We start from the raw sequence: 19340 nt of genomic DNA, 5'->3' as shown, positions 1-19340 counted from the left end.
AGACTCCGCCTTTTTTGGAAGATTGAGAGTGAAGAAACCATACGAGGAGGGGGGTCCTCGAAGAGAGGGGTAGATGGAGATGCTCGCATGTCGTGCCTGCTCGAGATCCTGGAGGTGATCTTGCTCGGTCTAGAGACATGTTTAAGAGGTTTGTGGACTTGGAAAGTTTGGCCAAGAGGGATACCTGCTGCTCAACGAATGGGTAAGTGTAGGCCTGTGCGAGAAGGGACTAGCTTGGACCTTTTCCTTGGTTAGAGTGGATTTGGGCATCACGTTATGTTTGGTCCAAGCGTCGGCCCAGTCCAGAACAAATCCTCTAAAATTTATTTTTAGAACACTGTCAACCATTAAATATATTAATTAAAATAATTAAATAAATCTTCAGTACAATTACCATTCTCTCTATTGTCTCTTAAATATTCATCAATTTCTTGATTTTATCTAGAAATCTTTAAAAATTTGTTCATATCTTCAAAGATCAAAAACCAGAAATTTACAAAACAACCTTTTATCCAAAAAAATACGCATATCTTCTTCGACTTCTTTAACTTAGTACGAAATCTTTGAAGATTCCTTCTTTCCTTCAAAGATCTTGCAAACAGAAAATCACCCAACCTAGAAAAAAACTTCATATCTTCATCGTCCTCTTCAACTAACCAATAAATCTTTGAAAATTCGTTCGCATCTTCATTAGCAACCCAGAAGCTCGCCAATTCATTATTTTAACCAACATCAGAAATTCATAACTTCAAATAACTAATATGAAAATAACATATATTAAAAATAGCAAATCTTAATTAAAAATAACAAATATAAAAAATATATATCTAAAAAAATAAAAGATCTAAAACACACACACACACACACACACACACACACACACACACACACACACACACACACACACACACACACACACACACACACACACACACACACACACACACACACACACACACACACACACACACACACACACACACACACACACACACACACACACACACACACACACACACACACACACACACACACACACACACACACACACACACACACACACACACACACACACACACACACACACACACACACACACACACACACACACACACACACACACACACACACACACACACACACACACACACACACACACACACACACACACACACACACACACACACACACACACACACACACACACACACACACACACACACACACACACACACACACACACACACACACACACACACACACACACACACACACACACACACACACACACACACACACACACACACACACACACACACATGTTAGAACAAGATTTGTTCTGATCAATTATCTTAGTTTTGATGATAACAATAATATGAATTTTGCTTAAGATAATATGGTACTCTAATCCAATGCAATTTCCTTTTCAGGAAATATATAAAGAGTATGCATAATTCAGCGCTCAGAAGCTTTGTCTCAAAAGGGTTCAGCATGCAACATCAGAACATGGTCTGGCAAGACATCAGAAGATGGTCGAAGCAGAATCAGAACATGGGTCTATGGAAGCATCAGAAGAACATGAGATCAGAAGCACTGAAGTTCTGATAGTATCACGCACAGAAGCACTTCAAGGTCAGAAGATCAGAAGATGCTTTGCACCAAGCTGTTTGACTCTGATGATATTCAAACGTTGTATTCACAAACATCAGATCAGAAGGAAGTACAAGTGGCAAGCTACGCTGACTGACAAAAGGAACGTTAAAAGCTATTATAGGCAACGTCAGTAGACACAGCGTGAACAAGGCTCGAGGTAGTTGACAAAAGCGTAAAACATTAAATGCGATGCTGTACGGAACACGCAAAGCATTAAATGCACTCAACGGTCATCTTCTCCAACGCCTATAAATATGAAGTTCTGATGAGAAGCAAGGTTAACGATTCTGAACAAAAACAACGCCTATTAACTTGCTGAAACTCTGTTCTACTCAAAGCTCAGAATCTTCATCTTCATCAAAGCTCACTACATTGCTGTTGTAATATATTAGTGAGATTAAGCTTAAACGTTAAGAGAAATATCACAGTTTGTGATTATAGCTTTTAAGAAGCAATTGTAATACTCTTAGAATTGATTACATTAAGTTGTAAGGAACTAGAGTGATCGTGTGGATCAGAATACTCTAGGAAGTCTTAGAGGTTATCTAAGCAGGTTGTAACTAGAGTGATCGTGTGGATCAGAATACTCTAGAAAGTCTTAGAGGGTATCTAAGCAGTTGTTCCTGGAGTGATCAGTGTGTGATCAGAAGACTCTGGAAGACTTAGTTGCTGACTAAGTGGAGAACCATTGTAATCCGTGCGATTAGTGGATTAAATCCTCAGTTGAGGTAAATCATCTCTGCGGGGGTGGACTGGAGTAGTTTAGTTAACAACGAACCAGGATAAAAATAACTGTGCAATTTATTTTTATCTGTCAAGTTTTTAAAGCTACACTTATTCAAACCCCCCCTTTCTAAGTGTTTTTCTATCCTTCAATTGGCATCAGAGCGCCGGTTCTAAGGTGCAAGCACTTAACCGTGTTTAGAAAAGATTCAGGAAGAGAAAAACGCTTCAGTAAAAGATGGCTGATGAATCTGCGAAGTCTACACCTGCATCTACATCTGGCTCTGCTGAGAAACACAACGGTAACAATGGTTATACTAGACCGCCGGTATTTGATGGTGAAAACTTTGAATACTGGAAAGATAAACTGGAAAGTTACTTTCTTGGTCTAGATGGTGATCTATGGGATCTTCTGATGGATGGTTACAAACATCCAGTAAATGCCAGTGGCGTAAAGCTGACAAGGCAAGAAATGAATGATGATCAGAAGAAGCTTTTCAGGAATCATCATAAATGCAGAACTGTTTTGCTGAATGCTATCTCTCATGCTGAGTATGAGAAGATATCTAACAGAGAAACGGCCTATGACATATATGAGTCCTTGAAAATGACTCAAGAAGGAAATGCTCAAGTCAAGGAGACTAAAGCTCTCGCTTTAATCCAGAAGTATGAAGCCTTCAAGATGGAGGATGATGAAGACATTGAAAAGATGTTTTCAAGATTTCAAACTCTTACTGCTGGATTGAGAGTTCTTGACAAGGGATACACCAAGGCAGATCACGTAAAGAAGATCATCAGAAGCTTACCCAGAAGATGGGGTCCTATGGTGACTGCATTCAAGATTGCAAAGAATCTGAATGAAGTTTCTCTGGAAGAGCTTATCAGTGCCTTGAGAAGCCATGAAATAGAGCTGGACGCAAATGAGCCTCAAAAGAAAGGTAAGTCTATTGCATTAAAATCCAATATCAAGAAATGCACTAACGCTTTTCAGGATAGAGAAGAAGATCCTGAAGAATCAGAATCTGAAGAAGAAGATGAACTGTCCTTGATCTCCAGAAGGCTAAATCAACTCTGGAAGAACAAGCAAAGGAAGTTCAGAGGCGTCAGAAGTTCAAAGAAATTTGAACGTGGAGAATCTTCTGATGACAGAAGATTTGACAAGAAGAAGGTCATGTGCTATGAATGCAATGAGCCTGGACACTTCAAGAATGAATGTCCAAAACTTCAGAAGGAAAATCCCAAGAAGAAGTTTCATAAGAAGAAAGGTCTTATGGCAACCTGGGATGAGTCAGAAGATGATTCAGACTCTGAAGATGAGCAGGCTAACTGTGCGCTGATGACGACAGAAGATGACGGATCAGAATCTACATCAGAATCAGATTCTGAAGAGGTATTCTCTGAACTTACTAGAGATGAGTTAGTTTCCGGTCTAACAGAACTTCTGGAATTCAAGTCTCAGATTAGTCTCAAATACAAAAAGCTGAAAAAGCTATTTGAATTTGAAACAAAGAAGCTTGAGTTGGAGAATTCTGAATTAAAAGAAAAACTTTTAAAATTATCCAATAATGTTGGATCTCCTTCTGATTCAGAAAAATCCACTCCTAGTCTAAACCATATTCTGAAAGAATATGATTTAAGTTTCAGGAAGTTCTTATCTAGAAGTATTGGCAGAAGTCAGCTAGCTTCTATGATATATGCTGTGTCTGGAAACAAAAGAGTCGGCATTGGTTTTGAGGGTGAAACCCCATACAAACTTGAACCTGTTGATGAAATGAAATTCACATACAAGCCATTGTATGATCAGTTCAAGTATGGCCACTCCCATGATATTAGGCACACTTCACATGCTCAAAGTTCTCACATAACACACACCAAAAAGCATGTGACACAACCTAGGAAATATCATGAAACTCACATTAAAAATTATCATGCTGTTCCTCCTATTGCTTACAATGTTAAACCCAAGTTCAATCAGAACTTGAGAAAATCTAACAAGAAAGGACCCAAGAAGATGTGGGTACCAAAGAAAAAGACTATTTCTTTTGCAGATTCTCTTGGCAACAAAGAAGATAAAAGTCAACATGTCATGTCACCTGGACTCAAGTTGGTCTCAACACTTGAAGGGAAGAAGGACTGTCTTCCAAGTTCTGGTACTTAAATCTGTTGAAGAAGCTATGTTCGTAGGAGATCAGAAAAGAAAGTTTATTAGTCTTGGAACCATCTGTTTTGTTTGTTTCTAAAGCATTGATGTTTCGTTCTTGATTATTCTGAATGCTCTAAATGTTACAGAATATACAATATTGAAACATTGATTGTGGACGAATCAATAAATATCTGGTTTGATGATAAACTTGTTTCTGATGAAACAAAGCAGCTTAAGAATTTCTGCAGATACAGTTTTGTCTTATCAGAAGCTGCAGAACAAAGAAGTGTATCTCCAGAAGCTGTGTATATCAGAAGTAATGGATCAGAAGATCATTCAGAATTATATCAGCACACTTCAGAAGGAGTGTTTCCAGAAGAGAAACTTGATCAATTCAGAAGCAGTGATCGGAATCAGAAGGCGTAAAGCCTATTGAATATTTCACACCTGTCATCCCTTATCTGATGATGAACACGTGTCTCTACGGTCAGTACGAAGCGTGCAGTTGAAAAGACGCCGACCTAGGTAACTGTTTTAAATCATTTCTTTTACCACGATCTCTCTCCTCACGTCACTCGTCATTTAATGAAAATGATTTCTTTTGATTCTGAAACTATTCATTTTGTTTATTTATTCTTTTTCATTTTCTATTTTATATTCGTCTCCTTATATTCTTTTCAAATCATATCATACATCTTTTTCGCTCCCTTGTCTCTCTTTCTTCTTGCATTCTCTCGTTTGAAAAGTTCTTAGCCGTTTTCTAAAACCCTAATCAAAAACCCAGTTCTCTTCTCCTGTTCGTTTTTGTTCATTCTGCATCCATGGCTGCCTTCTCATCCCAAAATGTTGGTACATCTGTTCCTCACCATCTCCAAGAAGAAATTTTGCAACTCACTCCTGTTGTTGCATGCTCTATTCCCAAGGACAAATTAGAAGTTATATGTGAACTCATTGTTGATTTTGACAACCTTGAAGAACATGGATTTCATCTTAAAGAAGACATCATCTTTCAAGGATGGACCTCGTTGTTCGCTGAGTTCGTTGGCCCAGTTTATCCGGATCTTGTCAAGGAATTCTGGGCACATGCTGTGGTTGCTCCAAAATCAATACTTTCTTTCGTCCATGGAAAGTTTGTTGTTATTACTGAAAACATCCTAAGAGTGATGTTTGATCTGAAAAACCCTGAAGGGGCTTTTGAGATTGATAAAAGGGCAGTTTGGGAAGATGTTCTATCCACTCTCTATCCAAATGTCAAGAAAACAAAACACGTCAAGGATTTGAGAGATATCTACAAAATCTGGACAAAGATCATTCTTGGGTGTTTCTACCATAGGAAAGCAACACATGCTTCGGATTTCATCAGTAATGAGCAAAAGTATATTCTTTATTGCATTGCCACTGGGAAGAAGGTTGATGCGATCTACATCATCTTCAACCACTTGTGGAAAGCAGTAAAGGATTCCAGAAACGCTTTCAGAGAAAAAGGTGGAACAATCATTCCTTTTGGAAGGATTATTTCAAATCTTTTGGTGCATTCAAAGATTGTTGAAAGCTTGGAATCTGAAGGTATTGTGAAAGACCTTGTTGTCACATCTGGGGCTTGTCTGAATGCATTCACTTTGAAGAAGATGAAAGTAATTAAGACTATCAGTAAGACTCCTCAACCTCTTACTGATACAAGAATCAGAAGAGCACCTGTTCTTGCTGAGTTTGAAACCTTCTTCAACTGTGAGGTACCTGTAGTCAAAACTAGGTATCTGTTATCACAAGAAGAAAATAAATATCTCAAAAATCAAGAGAAGGGTGCTCCAATGAAAATAAATAAGAAGAAGGAAGAAAGGACTAAAAGAAAGCATGATTATCCTTCTGCTGTCTCTGAGAAACAAGATGTTTCTAAAGAGGTCATTGCAAAGGTTGCTAAGTCTGTCTCTGATGAGTTTGAGAAGAAAGGGAAAGAAGCTGTTGAGTAGAAGAAAACAAGATAAAGGAAGATGATTCTTCAAGAGTCTGATGAAGAAAATGTCTCTCAAGAGGCTGAGAATCAACCAGAAGTTCTGGCATATGTCAGAAGGAAAGAAATCGCTAGCGGCAAAGCAAAGATTATTGAAGAGCCGAAGAGTAAGAAGCAGAAGAAGACTGAGGATGTGGCCAAAGCTTTTCTGAGAGGTTCCAAAGGTATATGCATTTCTGAACCTGATTCTGTTCCTGCTGTTCGTTCAGAAGTTGCACCAATAGAGGTTGTCCCTACACCTGAACCAGAAAAAGCCACATCAGAATCACCTGTCTTTGTCCATGTTCTTTCACCTCCATCTTCTCCTATAACCATTCCTTCCTCTCCACCTACCATAAATCATGTTCTGGATATACCACCCCTTCAAACTCTCTTTCCATCTCAACCTTCTCTCAATGCCACCCTTGAACATACTCCCTCCACCTCTCAAAACAATCTTTGTGATTCTCCTCTTCCAACCTCTGCATCACATGAGCAGCTGCTCCGTGATTGCAACTACACTCCCAAGCCTCGTCCTGAAGCTGAAGTGGTAGTGTTAGATTCTGATACTGAAGCAGAATCTTCTTATAGGTTGGATAGAGAACCTCATCCGTACTCCACTTCCAACCCTGCCTTTTCAAAAACCCAAATAAAATTCCGCCCTGTATATCCTATTGGTGTAGTTTTTGAAAACATAAAGAGGAATCTCAGAAGTATCTTTGATACTCTCAGAATTGCTGAAAGTTCTGGATTGAATGATGTTGCTATGCGGAACTTCTGGAGGATCTTTCGCAGAGAATCAGATGCTCTGTTTTTAGAACTTCAGGAAGCCTGTGTAGCTGCTGCCCCACGGCCTCGTGGAATTCTGAGGAATTATGAAGACTTCTGGTTTGCTAGTCTCAAAGGAAGACATCTGTTGGAAGAGAAGCCCTTCTTGGATGAGATGGAACAATTAAGACTGGCTGCTGAAATGGAAGCAAATCCATGCAGGGATATTGTTATCTTTATTCCTGATTATCCTGTTCTGCTCGGAGACTTCAAGACTCTCTTTGACTATCTGAGGGAAAACCCTTCGGAGAAAGACCCAAGCTTGGTCATTCCAGAAGTTGTTGACCCACCAGAAGTTGAAGGTCCTTCTGCTCCCAGGAATCTAGCTGCCATTCTTCAGGCACTTGAGAATGGAGACTCGGAAATTCCTGCTGCAGAATATGGAGATGCTTCCATGCAAGAAGCAGATGCTGAAGATCATGTTGCTGAATCAGATCCTGTTGAGGACATCCCTGCAAATGATCTATCCATGGAAGCTATAGATCAAGTTGCTATTCCTGTGGTTGAAAGCGTTGAAGCTTCTTCTGATGAATCTTCTCGTCTTGCAAGGACTCTAGAAGAAATTCAGAAGAGACAGGATGAGCAAAGCTCACTCAATGCTGAGTATAGAGCTTTCATGGTGAGGCAAGATGGACACAACAATGAGGTTCAAGATATGCTGGCCAAGATCTTGTCAAGGCTAGGGCCATCTTAGATTGAGTCTGTGTTGTTTCTTTCTTTTCGTTGCATCTGTCTTTGTGCATCTGATCTTACTTATCTTCATGTACTTCTGTACCTGCTGTTTGAACTTCAATGAAATCATCTTCTTCCTCCGTGTGTTTCGTTTTGTTTGTCTCTGAATCTTTTTTGTTTTTTGATGATATGACAAAAAGGGGGAGAAATATGTGATAAATGATTTGATTTAATCAGTTGCATTTACTAACAAGAACTGCAAGTTCTATATGGTTTAAGTGTTTTGCAGGTATAAAGAAGTGAAGAGAATCTTCAAAGCAAACACAAGAAGCAAAACCATAAGAAGTGTTATTCTGTAAAAAGAATAAGCTCATGGAAACTGAAGCAAGCTGAGTGCTATCAAGCTTCAGAAATCAGAAGCAAGAAAGAAGAATGAATCAGAAGCACTGATAATAGAATTTGATCCATATTTGTCTATTTGCTCTGACAAAATTCTATTTGCTCCGATACATTATTTTAGCCTATATGGCTCTGATACATATCATGTGTTTGAATATACATTTTACGTTCTGACTCGTTCATGCTGACTTTTGTCGTTTAGTTTTTGTTCTGTAACATTTCAGGATGTAGAGATGCTCTGATGATGCTCTGGTACATTCAACAATGTTCTAATACAAATCTAGCATGAAGTGATGTTGGTAGAAATTCAAAGCTCTGAAGCTATCCGAGGGAAGCAGAAATCAGAAGCTGTGAATGTTCTAAAGATCCAGAAAACTCAAAGTTCTGAAGCTGTCCTAAATGGAAGCAGAAATCAGAAGCTGTGAATGTTCTGAAGATCAAAGAAATTCAAGTTCTGAAGCTGTCCTAAATGGAAGCAGAAATCAGAAGCTGTGAATGTTCTGAAGATCAAAGAAATTCAAATTCTGAAGCTGTCCTAGATGGAAGCAGGAATCAGAAGCTGTGAGTGTTCTAGGGATCTAAAGAAATTCTAGTTCTGAAGCTGTCCAATGGAAGCAGAAGTCAGAAGCTATGAATTTTCTGAAGACAGAAGCTTATGTGATCGTCTCTACCGAAATAATCAGGGAAGTCTTTTATTAAAATTCTTCGAGTATTTATTTCAGGGGGAGATTATTTATCTCAGGGGGAGATTGTTAATCTCAGGGGGAGACATATTCATATGCTTATGCTATAGCTGTGTAATTTGTCTTTTGCCGTCTGCTCTTTCTGATCGCAAATTCATATCATTTATATATGTTTTTGTCATCATCAAAAAGGGGGAGATTGTTAGAACAAGATTTGTTCTGATCAATTATCTTAGTTTTGATGATAACAATAATATGAATTTTGCTTAAGATAATATGGTACTCTAATCCAATGCAATTTCCTTTTCAGGAAATATATAAAGAGTATGCATAATTCAGCGCTCAGAAGCTTTGTCTCAAAAGGGTTCAGCATGCAACATCAGAACATGGTCTGGCAAGACATCAGAAGATGGTCGAAGCAGAATCAGAACATGGGTCTATGGAAGCATCAGAAGAACATGAGATCAGAAGCACTGAAGTTCTGATGGTATCACGCACAGAAGCACTTCAAGGTCAGAAGATCAGAAGATGCTTTGCACCAAGTTGTTTGACTCTGATGATATTCAAACGTTGTATTCACAAACATCAGATCAGAAGGAAGTACAAGTGGCAAGCTACGCTGACTGACAAAAGGAACGTTAAAAGCTATTATAGGCAACGTCAGTAGACACAGCGTGAACAAGGCTCGAGGTAGTTGACAAAAGCGTAAAACATTAAATGCGATGCTGTACGGAACACGCAAAGCATTAAATGCACTCAACGGTCATCTTCTCCAACGCCTATAAATATGAAGTTCTGATGAGAAGCAAGGTTAACGATTCTGAACAAAAACAACGCCTATTAACTTGCTGAAACTCTGTTCTACTCAAAGCTCAGAATCTTCATCTTCATCAAAGCTCACTACATTGCTGTTGTAATATATTAGTGAGATTAAGCTTAAACGTTAAGAGAAATATCACAGTTTGTGATTATAGCTTTTAAGAAGCAATTGTAATACTCTTAGAATTGATTACATTAAGTTGTAAGGAACTAGAGTGATCGTGTGGATCAGAATACTCTAGGAAGTCTTAGAGGTTATCTAAGCAGGTTGTAACTAGAGTGATCGTGTGGATCAGAATACTCTAGAAAGTCTTAGAGGGTATCTAAGCAGTTGTTCCTGGAGTGATCAGTGTGTGATCAGAAGACTCTGGAAGACTTAGTTGCTGACTAAGTGGAGAACCATTGTAATCCGTGCGATTAGTGGATTAAATCCTCAGTTGAGGTAAATCATCTCTGCGGGGGTGGACTGGAGTAGTTTAGTTAACAACGAACCAGGATAAAAATAATTGTGCAATTTATTTTTATCTGTCAAGTTTTTAAAGCTACACTTATTCAAACCCCCCCTTTCTAAGTGTTTTTCTATCCTTCAACACACACACATATAAAATAACAGATCTGATATAAAATCATTAACCATAATTTATATTTTCATAAATATAGTAGATATTGTTTTAGTACCTTGTTTCGGTAGATCTATACCTGAACAAATCAAAGAAGTGAAAAAAATGTTAAGAATAAGAAAAGCAGAAATTTTTTATGCTAAAATTTAAACTTTTAATATTATTTTTAAGTGAGTTTTCGATTTCATATAGATCGACAATCTGAAAAGACAAAAAAATGTTAAAACTGTTTATCTTTCTAAAAATCTGCAACCTGAGAAAACAAAAAGGAAAATATTAACATGAGAGAATACGAAGAAGGAAAAATAGAGGGAAAATGTGGGATGCTGCCAGCAAAGAGAATAAAAGAAGGAAAAAATGATAGAACAAAAGAGAGAAAACATGAGAAGCGAGAGAGAATTTGCAAATGTATAAAAATATTGTTTTAGTATCTATATAAAATAGAGAGAAACATTGGGTTATGTTCAATTACAAATGGAAACAAAAAGTTCCATCGGTAATCAGAACAAATTTAAAAAATAGAATATGAGCCACTATTTTTTCTATTCCAAAGTAATTATACATTATGATCTAACTTGATCCGACTGGATCGTCATGACGACAGGATCTGGTAAGTTGGACAGAATGGGGTACCTGTAAGGTTCTTCGATGTCAAAGTAAGTAGCAATCAGAGAGAGAAAGCAAGCAAGAGTTTTAGGAAGTAAAGAATGAATACCTGACCCTCTAGTGAAAGAGGGTATTTATAACCCCCAGCGCTGGGCTAAGGTTTCCTAATTGAGCCAAATCCAATTGGAGGCCCACGTGCTAGGAAATTGCCAGAACACCCTCTGCTAGGAGTGAGTCTGCAGATGGCCCACGTTCTGGGTGAGCGTACCGTAGAGTTCGGAGGTGGTTGACCGAATCCTTCACTGTTGTGTTATCCACGTGGTCTTTGCACGTGGCCAGTTTGTAACGGTAACTGGGAATTGGGTCCAAGCAGATTGGGCCTGCTCGACTAGCCAAGAGACTTAAGCCTGCTCGGTCCTAAAGTAAGTATTGGGCCTGCTCGGCCCAGTCCAAAACATATTATTTATTCCAAAGTATACATTGATAATTTAATTTAAAAATTTAATTAATTAGAATAACATATGAGTGGATATGATTTGCCCCTAACCAATCAGTGCAAAGAGCATTTTTTACTTAACTAAAACATATTATTTTCCTATATGATAGATATATATTTATTTGAGCATGTTATAAATCCAATTTAAATATTCATAGCTAATATAACTTATTAACAACAAAGCAGTTTAATTATCATGCACTATGAATGTAAAACCATCACTACATCTTGATCATTCAATTATATTATTTTTTTAAAATTAAAATAAAAATTAAATATTATTAATTTATTAATAGTTGTGATTAATTGATAATATAAAACTTAATAACAGTGTATTTCAATTAAATTCTAATATATTTTTCAAATAAGAAATATTTTTATGTCACATAAAAAACCGTGAAAAACTCACGAATGATATGTTTAATTAGCAATTTTTGTCTTTTTGTTTTGCTATTTAATTCCTACATTCAAAAGTTAAATTCATTCAAAGATAGTAAATATTTATCTAAAACAACATCAACACAAAGGGTGTCGATTCTGCATGCCGTGCAACCTGTCCAAAACTTAATACACGTGGTGATGCTAAGAAGGTTCTGGTGCAACGAAAAATGATTTGGCAGGAGGGGTGTAGTAGGTTTTATGGGCGAACACAAGAGCTTGCCCCCAACAATTTCACCATCTCCTCCCCCACTGACAGCCCTTAAAATGTAAAATACTACGAAGAAGACAAACTAATTTTATACTAATACTTATCCAACTAACCATCCATCAACCACGCTCTCAAGATTTGGAGAATCTGAAGAGGGAATTATTTATATCTTAAAAAATAGGTGAAGGTTAATATAGTGAACCAAGAAAATCTCTTGCCATGACATTTTAATTAATGTCCTTCGTCTTATTGCACATATTATTACTATTATTTGTCTCTCATTTGTTTATCATATGATGTTAAATAAGATAAGAGTCTCATTTATTTATATTTTACTGGACTCAAACAATCACGGACGCAGTGCCAGTACCCACTTTTCCGGCCTCACCAAGCGAGGAAAATGGGTTCTGTAGCAAAAAATGGACTCAACAATTACGTCAAACAGCTTCTGGAACATCCTTTGAGAACCAAGGTTCGTCTTCTGTCTTATTCTTGTTTTTTTTTTTCATTCAATTTATTCATCAACTTTTCTCTAATTTTGCTATGTTTCATTGGGAGGTTAAATAGGTAATTACTGCAGGGGTCATGTTGGGAATCAATGACATAGTGTCTCAGAAGCTTACTGGGATACAGAAAATTCAATTCAAACGGCTTTTTCTCAAAGTGGTAAGTTAGTTTCTTTTCCATTTTGTTTTTCAATCTTTGTGGACTCGACCATAAATCTGTTGTACTTGATTTGTGAAATGTGAGTATGTTAGAAGTTTATGTTATTACTAAGTGTGCCTGTATTTAATTGCATGCAGTTTATTGGAGCTGCTTATTTTGGACCCTTTGGACACTACTTTCAAATATTACTGGAAAAGATTTTCAAAGGAAAGAAAGATTCAAAAACTGTGACAAAGAAGGTGATATTGCAAAACCTTTTCTTCTTATTAACTGCTTTTATCATGTTATCAATCTGAAGTCTTTGATTGATTTTTTTCAGGTTCTGATTGACCAATTGATATCTTCTCCTTTGAACAATTTGATTTTCATGTTTTACTACGGATTAGTTATTGAAGGTTAGTCATTTTCCAACATCAAACTTTTTCATTTAAACCGAAGGAGACTGATCAACCCAATGACATTCATATTCAATATGCTTTGATACCATATTAAGAGTTTGACCTAAGTCATTCTTACAAAATTGCTTTGTAATGGAAGAGATGTCACTCTATATAAACTCTCTCCTCTATCTCCAATCGGGACTTTAGGATCTTCCTAACATATACGATTTGCATTTTAATGTGTAAAATGGCATGTCTTGATGGTAGTTATGTTTATAATAAAAATGTGGAGTGCAGGCCAACCTTGGATGCATGTGAAAGCTAGTGTGAAGAAGGCTTTTCCATCAGTGCAATATGCATCATGGATGGTAATCTTGTATTACAACTTTAGTATCCAACAAAAGTTACTTTTATTTTTAATGAAAAACAGAATTTACTTTATTGTTTCTGAAATTGGGTTCATGAATGAATTGAACTACAGTTCGGGTCTGCTATTGGGTTGATAAATTACAAATTCATACCCCTTCATTTCCGTGTTGTTTTCAACAGTTTAATAGCACTTTGCTGGTACGCCTTTTTTTTCACTCTCGTCTTTCTCTTAACTTTCTTTAACTTCATAAATGTGTTTTGTTGGTGGTTTGTGTGTTTGCAAATAGTCGTTAGTGTGTTGCAGACTAACGGCCTCTGCCACTGCCACTGCCAATGCAACAAACATGAACAATTTCCCGTTATTTCTGAAAAACAACTTAAATGAAATAATTCTTTTATAAGTGTCTATTTTATTTCAGGGGAGTATTCATGAACCTTCGAGCACGATCTATGGCATTGACTAAACCTTGAAGAAAAGGAGATTTCAATTTGTAGTCTTGAGCAGATGCTCCGGTTTAATAGTACTCTTTAGAAGTTAGTTTTGTCCTTATTTTATTTATGTGTGAAATTCTCCACGAATATTTGAGATAAAGCAGTAATTAAGGAAGTCAAGTCACACTCTTGTTTATGGCAACTTTGTGGATGGGACTATGAGATAATAAAATTTTGGAAAATTACTGCCAAGTATTTTTTATTTCTTCAAGACCATTCACCAGTAAGACGGGCTATGATAAATTTCTGAATAAAGTCATCATTTCTCAGAGTTTATAAATAAAACAGCACAATTTTTCCATGATGAAATAGGTAACAGATGTACTAGTATGTGTGATGTGAACATGAAAGAAATATTTGGCTTCATTTACATTTAAAAATGTTAAACGTGAGTGGTCAGAAAACAAACCTTTGACCATTTTGAGTAAGAGATAGCAAATTAGCAATGTAAGAAACCTTTGACCATTTTGAGTAAGTAGCAAATTAGCAATGTATGAAACCTTTGACCATTTTGAGTAAGAGAGTAGCAAATTAGCAATGTCGGTGAGGAGTGTCATTCTATGTAAACTCTTTGAATACTCTATCTCCAACCAATGTGAGGTTTTAGAATCTTTCTAATACTCTCAATCAGGAGTCAAATTAATTCACACATTAAATATGACTGCATCCCTCAACCAGGAGTCAAATTATTTTACACAAATATTTGGTATTTCTGATATACTTAGACCACCTTCAGCGGTGGTTCTTCACATGGGTTTGCCAGCATGACAAACATTTGAAGACAACTTTTTCTTGGCATGCTAACTCCACCTGGCCATCGGATTAATAGCATACAACGGTTCTTTCATTATTTTAATGTTTTAATATTAAATGTAGCCGTTGGTAACGGCTAGTTATTTTTATTTTTTTAAGTTATTTTTTTGTTATAAATATAGTTTTGTGAAAAAAATTAACCAACACAAATTTTACCAACACTTTTATTTTCTCTTCAATTTCAAATTTCTCTCTCACAATTTTATCATTTTAACTCAAATTTTCATTTTTGTTTTACTTCAAATTACAATTGTTTTGATAAGATCACTGCGAGGATTAGACATTGGTCGTCAAAACTTTTAAGCTACGCAGGTAGGATTCAGTTGATAAAGAGTGTCATTGGGGCAATAACACAGTATTGGATGTTAAATTTTCCTCTGCCAAAGGCTGTCATTAAGAGGATAGATTCTATTTGTCGCACCTTTGTTTGGACCGGGAAATCTGATGTGAGCAGAAAAAGTCCAGTAGCTTGGAGCAAAGTCTGTAGCCCGATTAAGCAAGGTGGACTGGGCATTATGAATTTAACAATCTGGAACAAAGTCACACTCCTAAAGTGCCTCTGGAATATATGTAAGAAGAGTGATAATTTGTGGATTCAATGGATTCACAAAGTGTATCTTAAAGGAAGGGATGTGTTGGATGTGGAGTTAGGAAGTAACTCAACTTGGATTATCAAGAAAGTTTTAAAGTGCAAGAGTCTGATAGATCCGATCCAGCAGTTATGGAATAGTATGAGCAATGAGGGTAAGTTTTGTATGAGAAAGGTTTATAATTGCTTGGTAGATAATGTTAGTGTCCCTTGGTTCTCCCTGTTAATGCATAATTTGGCTCGGCCCAGAGCATGCATCACAGTGTGGATGCTTTGTCACAATCACCTCCCTACGAAAGATAGATTGCATCGGTTTGGTATTATTGGGAACACTGTGTGTAGTCTGTGTGGTGCAGCGGAAGAGAGCGCTAGTCATTTATTCTTCCTGTGTTCAAAAACTGTGGATATATGGACTGATATCTTGCATTGGTTAGGTGTGCATCATAATCCGCAGGGCTGGGATCGTGAGATACAATGGATTTTGGCTAATACAAAAGGAAAAGGGTGGAGAGCAAGGATATTAAAGCTGACAGTAGTTGAAACTATTCATGGCATTTGGTTGTTTAGAAACTCTATAGTGTTTAACAATGATATGTATAGGAACAATACAAAGGAAAATATAATTGATAACATTGTATATAGAGGATGGAGAAATAGGAAGATTAGGTTGCACATAGCAAACCTAATGGTATAGGTTTATAGGTTTTGGCTGAATCTTTGGATTGCCCATGTTTGTATTGGTTTTTTTGAATTAATATATTCTATTTGGTTCAAAAAAATTACAATTGTTTAGGTCAAATGGATCCTAATCATTTTCATTATCAACAAGCTATGTTCAATTTCATGCAAAATTATCAAAATCCTAATCCTCAAAATTCTCAAATTCCACCGATGCCACCATTTTCTACTCAAGTTTCACCATTTTCTACTCAACCATTTTCTACTCAAGTTCCACCATTTTCTACTCAAGTTGGCACTGAAAAAGAAGAAAGGGTTGTTGTTAAAAAAAAATCTCGAGAGCACTTTACAAGGGATGAGGATATACTACTTATCCAATCATGGCTCAATGTTTCAAAGGATCCAATTGTGGGAGTTGATCAAAAGGCTGAGAGTTTTTGGGTAAGAGTCGCTGCCAATTATAATGAGTATCGTGGGCAATCGCGGGAAAAGTTAAAGGGACAATTAAAGTGCCGATGGCATCGAATAAATAGCTTGGTTCAAAAATTTGTTGGGTGTTACAAACAAGCTGTTAATGGAAAGAAAAGTGGGACAACGGAGAACGATATCATGGCCGCTGCAAATGCATTGTTTGCTCAGGATCAAGGTACAACATTCAATCTTGAGTACGCATGGCGATTGTTAAAAGATGAACCTAAATGGATGGGAGAATCGATTGGAAGTTCTTCAAAAATAACAAAGACTTATGCTAGTGAGGCATCATCAGATAACCCAGATACACCTTCAAGTTATGAGTTTAACTCATCATCACCAATGGAGCGTCCAATGGGACAAAAAGCAGCAAAAAGGAAGGGTAAGGCAAAGGAAATTCCAAATGCAACGCAAGATGCAAGGAATAAAATATTAGTGTTAATGGAAAGACTAGCGCAAAGTAAGGAGGACGAGATAGAATTAAAGGTAGTGCAACTAATGATGAAAGACATTTCTACTATGAGCGATAGTCAACGAGATATTCATGAAAAATATTGTAATAAGATGAAAAAAAATATGGAATGTAGTTAGTATCACTTATGTAAAATGGTCATTAGTACCACTTTAATTTATCAACACCTATGTAACATGGTCATTAGTACCACTTTAATTTATCAACACCTATGTAACATGGTCATTAGTACCACTTTAAATTATAATAAATATTATGTCATTCAAACTAGCCGTTATTCAAACTAGCCGTTATTCAAACTAGCCGTTATTCAAACTAGCCGTTATTCAAACCATTATATATACTACCACTTATGTCATTGTTTTCTCATTCTCATCTTATTCTTCTCTCATTATTTACTAAAATGGATTCAGACGATTCAGATAATTACGATCAAGAATTTTGGGAGTTGGTTGAAGAAGAATTTATGGACGACAGTGATGAAGAACAAGAGGTTCAAAATGAACTTCAATCTGGAAGTTCCTCTAGGCCAAAGAGAAGAACAACGATAGATCGAGGTCGTGAAGAAGGGCATAATCGATTGTTCAATGACTACTTCTCAGAAAATCCAGTATATACAGATGTTCAATTCCGAAGAAGGTTCAGAATGCATAGGCATGTATTTCTTCGAATTGTAGATGCCCTTGAAAATCATGATGAATATTTCCAAATGAGGGTCGATGCAACTGGTAAAATGGGTCTTTCACCATTGCAAAAATGTACATCTGCTATTCGTATGTTGGCGTATGGGTCTACTGCTGACATTGTAGACGAATATGTTCGAATCGGTGAAAGCACTTCAATTGAGTGCTTACAAAGATTCGTTCAGGGCGTGAATGCTGTATTTGGGGCTGAGTATTTGAGAAAGCCTAACAACACTGATGTTGAACATCTTTTACAAATGGGAGAGTCACGTGGCTTTCCATGTATGTTGGGTTCCATTGATTGTATCCATTGGGAATGGAAAAATTGTCCTGTTGCATGGAAAGGACAGTTTTGTCGAGGTGATCATGGTAAGCCCACAATCATGCTTGAAGCAGTGGCATCACAAGACTTATGGATTTGGCATGCTTTTTTTGGTATTGCAGGTTCAAACGATGACATTAATGTGCTAAACCAATCCAACGTGTTTAACGATATTTTGGAAGGACATGCTTCCAATGTGCAATATACAATCAATGGGACACCATATAACATGGGGTATTATTTAGCAGATGGTATATATCCCAAGTGGGCTACATTTGTCAAGACCATTTCAATGCCACAGGGAGAAAAGAAAAAGTTATTTGCTCAACATCAAGAATCATCTAGAAAAGATGTGGAGCGGGCATTTGGAGTGCTTCAATATCGATTTGCAATTATACGTGGCCCAGCACGTGCCTGACACATGGACATCCTCAAGCATACCATATATGCATGCATCATATTACACAACATGATTGTTGAAGATGAACGACATACATATGGAGGTAATTTTGATTACTCTTATGATAATGTGGATGACAACAACTCAACAACCGAAACATTTAGCGGTCCTCATCCGAATCTTGCAACAAGACTACAAAGAAGAGCAAGTATTCGAGAAAAACAAGTTCATCGTCAACTTCAAGGAGATTTAGTCGAGTACATAGTTTTAAAAACCGGACCGGACCGGCCGGTCGGACCGGTCGAACCGGGAACCGGTCAGGTAACCGGTCTGGTTCAATAGTTGGATCGGAAATGTCATTGAACCGGTGCGAACCGGTCAAAACCGGTGTAAACCGGGAAAACCGGAAAAATCGGCGGTTTTTCTGAACCGGCGGTTTAAATGCATTTTTTTATTTTTTTTTTTATTTTAAAAAATTAAAACGACGTCATTTTAAATATTTTAATGGAAAATTAAAATAAAAAATAAAATAAATAAAATAAAAATAAAAAATAAAATAAATAAAATACAAATTAAAAAAAAATTACATATACGGTTGAAACAATTGAAACAATTTTTCCGTTCTTGAAATTAAATTTAGTAAACAATGAAATTATTTTGTTATAAATTATTCAATTATATTATATTGCGGTTAAACTTTGTTTGCAATTAAATATTGTAATTT

At 36.7% G+C, this 19340-nt stretch overlaps 3 protein-coding genes across 5 annotated transcripts; all 3 read left to right on the top strand.

The window, feature by feature from the left end:
* The first annotated feature begins 12289 nt into the window (after positions 1 to 12289).
* Positions 12290 to 14380, top strand: LOC131595435 (peroxisomal membrane protein PMP22-like). Of its 3 annotated transcripts, none has more exons than XM_058867779.1 (8): positions 12290 to 12462; positions 12643 to 12753; positions 12849 to 12947; positions 13085 to 13186; positions 13267 to 13342; positions 13625 to 13695; positions 13809 to 13894; positions 14116 to 14380. In XM_058867779.1, the coding sequence occupies exons 2-8, from the start codon at positions 12682 to 12684 to the stop codon at positions 14165 to 14167; spliced, it is 558 nt and encodes a 185-aa protein (XP_058723762.1). In that variant the 5' UTR covers positions 12290 to 12462; positions 12643 to 12681; the 3' UTR covers positions 14168 to 14380. The 3 variants fall into 3 exon arrangements, with proteins under 3 accessions (XP_058723762.1, XP_058723764.1, XP_058723763.1); XM_058867781.1 differs by having other exon boundaries at positions 12290 to 12468; XM_058867780.1 differs by having other exon boundaries at positions 12290 to 12509; positions 12644 to 12753.
* A 2008-nt stretch (positions 14381 to 16388) lies between these two features.
* On the top strand, positions 16389 to 17330 carry LOC131598036 (glutathione S-transferase T3-like). Its single transcript, XM_058870684.1, has one exon. The coding sequence runs from the start codon at positions 16389 to 16391 to the stop codon at positions 17328 to 17330; it is 942 nt and encodes a 313-aa protein (XP_058726667.1).
* Positions 17331 to 17614: 284 nt separating this feature from the next.
* LOC131598035 (uncharacterized) lies at positions 17615 to 18634 on the top strand. The gene has a single exon (XM_058870683.1). The coding sequence runs from the start codon at positions 17615 to 17617 to the stop codon at positions 18632 to 18634; it is 1020 nt and encodes a 339-aa protein (XP_058726666.1).
* The last annotated feature ends 706 nt before the right edge of the window (positions 18635 to 19340 follow it).

Source organism: Vicia villosa, linkage group LG4, assembly GCF_029867415.1.
Source record: "Vicia villosa cultivar HV-30 ecotype Madison, WI linkage group LG4, Vvil1.0, whole genome shotgun sequence".
Classification (NCBI taxonomy): domain Eukaryota; kingdom Viridiplantae; phylum Streptophyta; class Magnoliopsida; order Fabales; family Fabaceae; genus Vicia; species Vicia villosa.
This window is presented reverse-complemented; position numbering and strand designations above follow the sequence as displayed.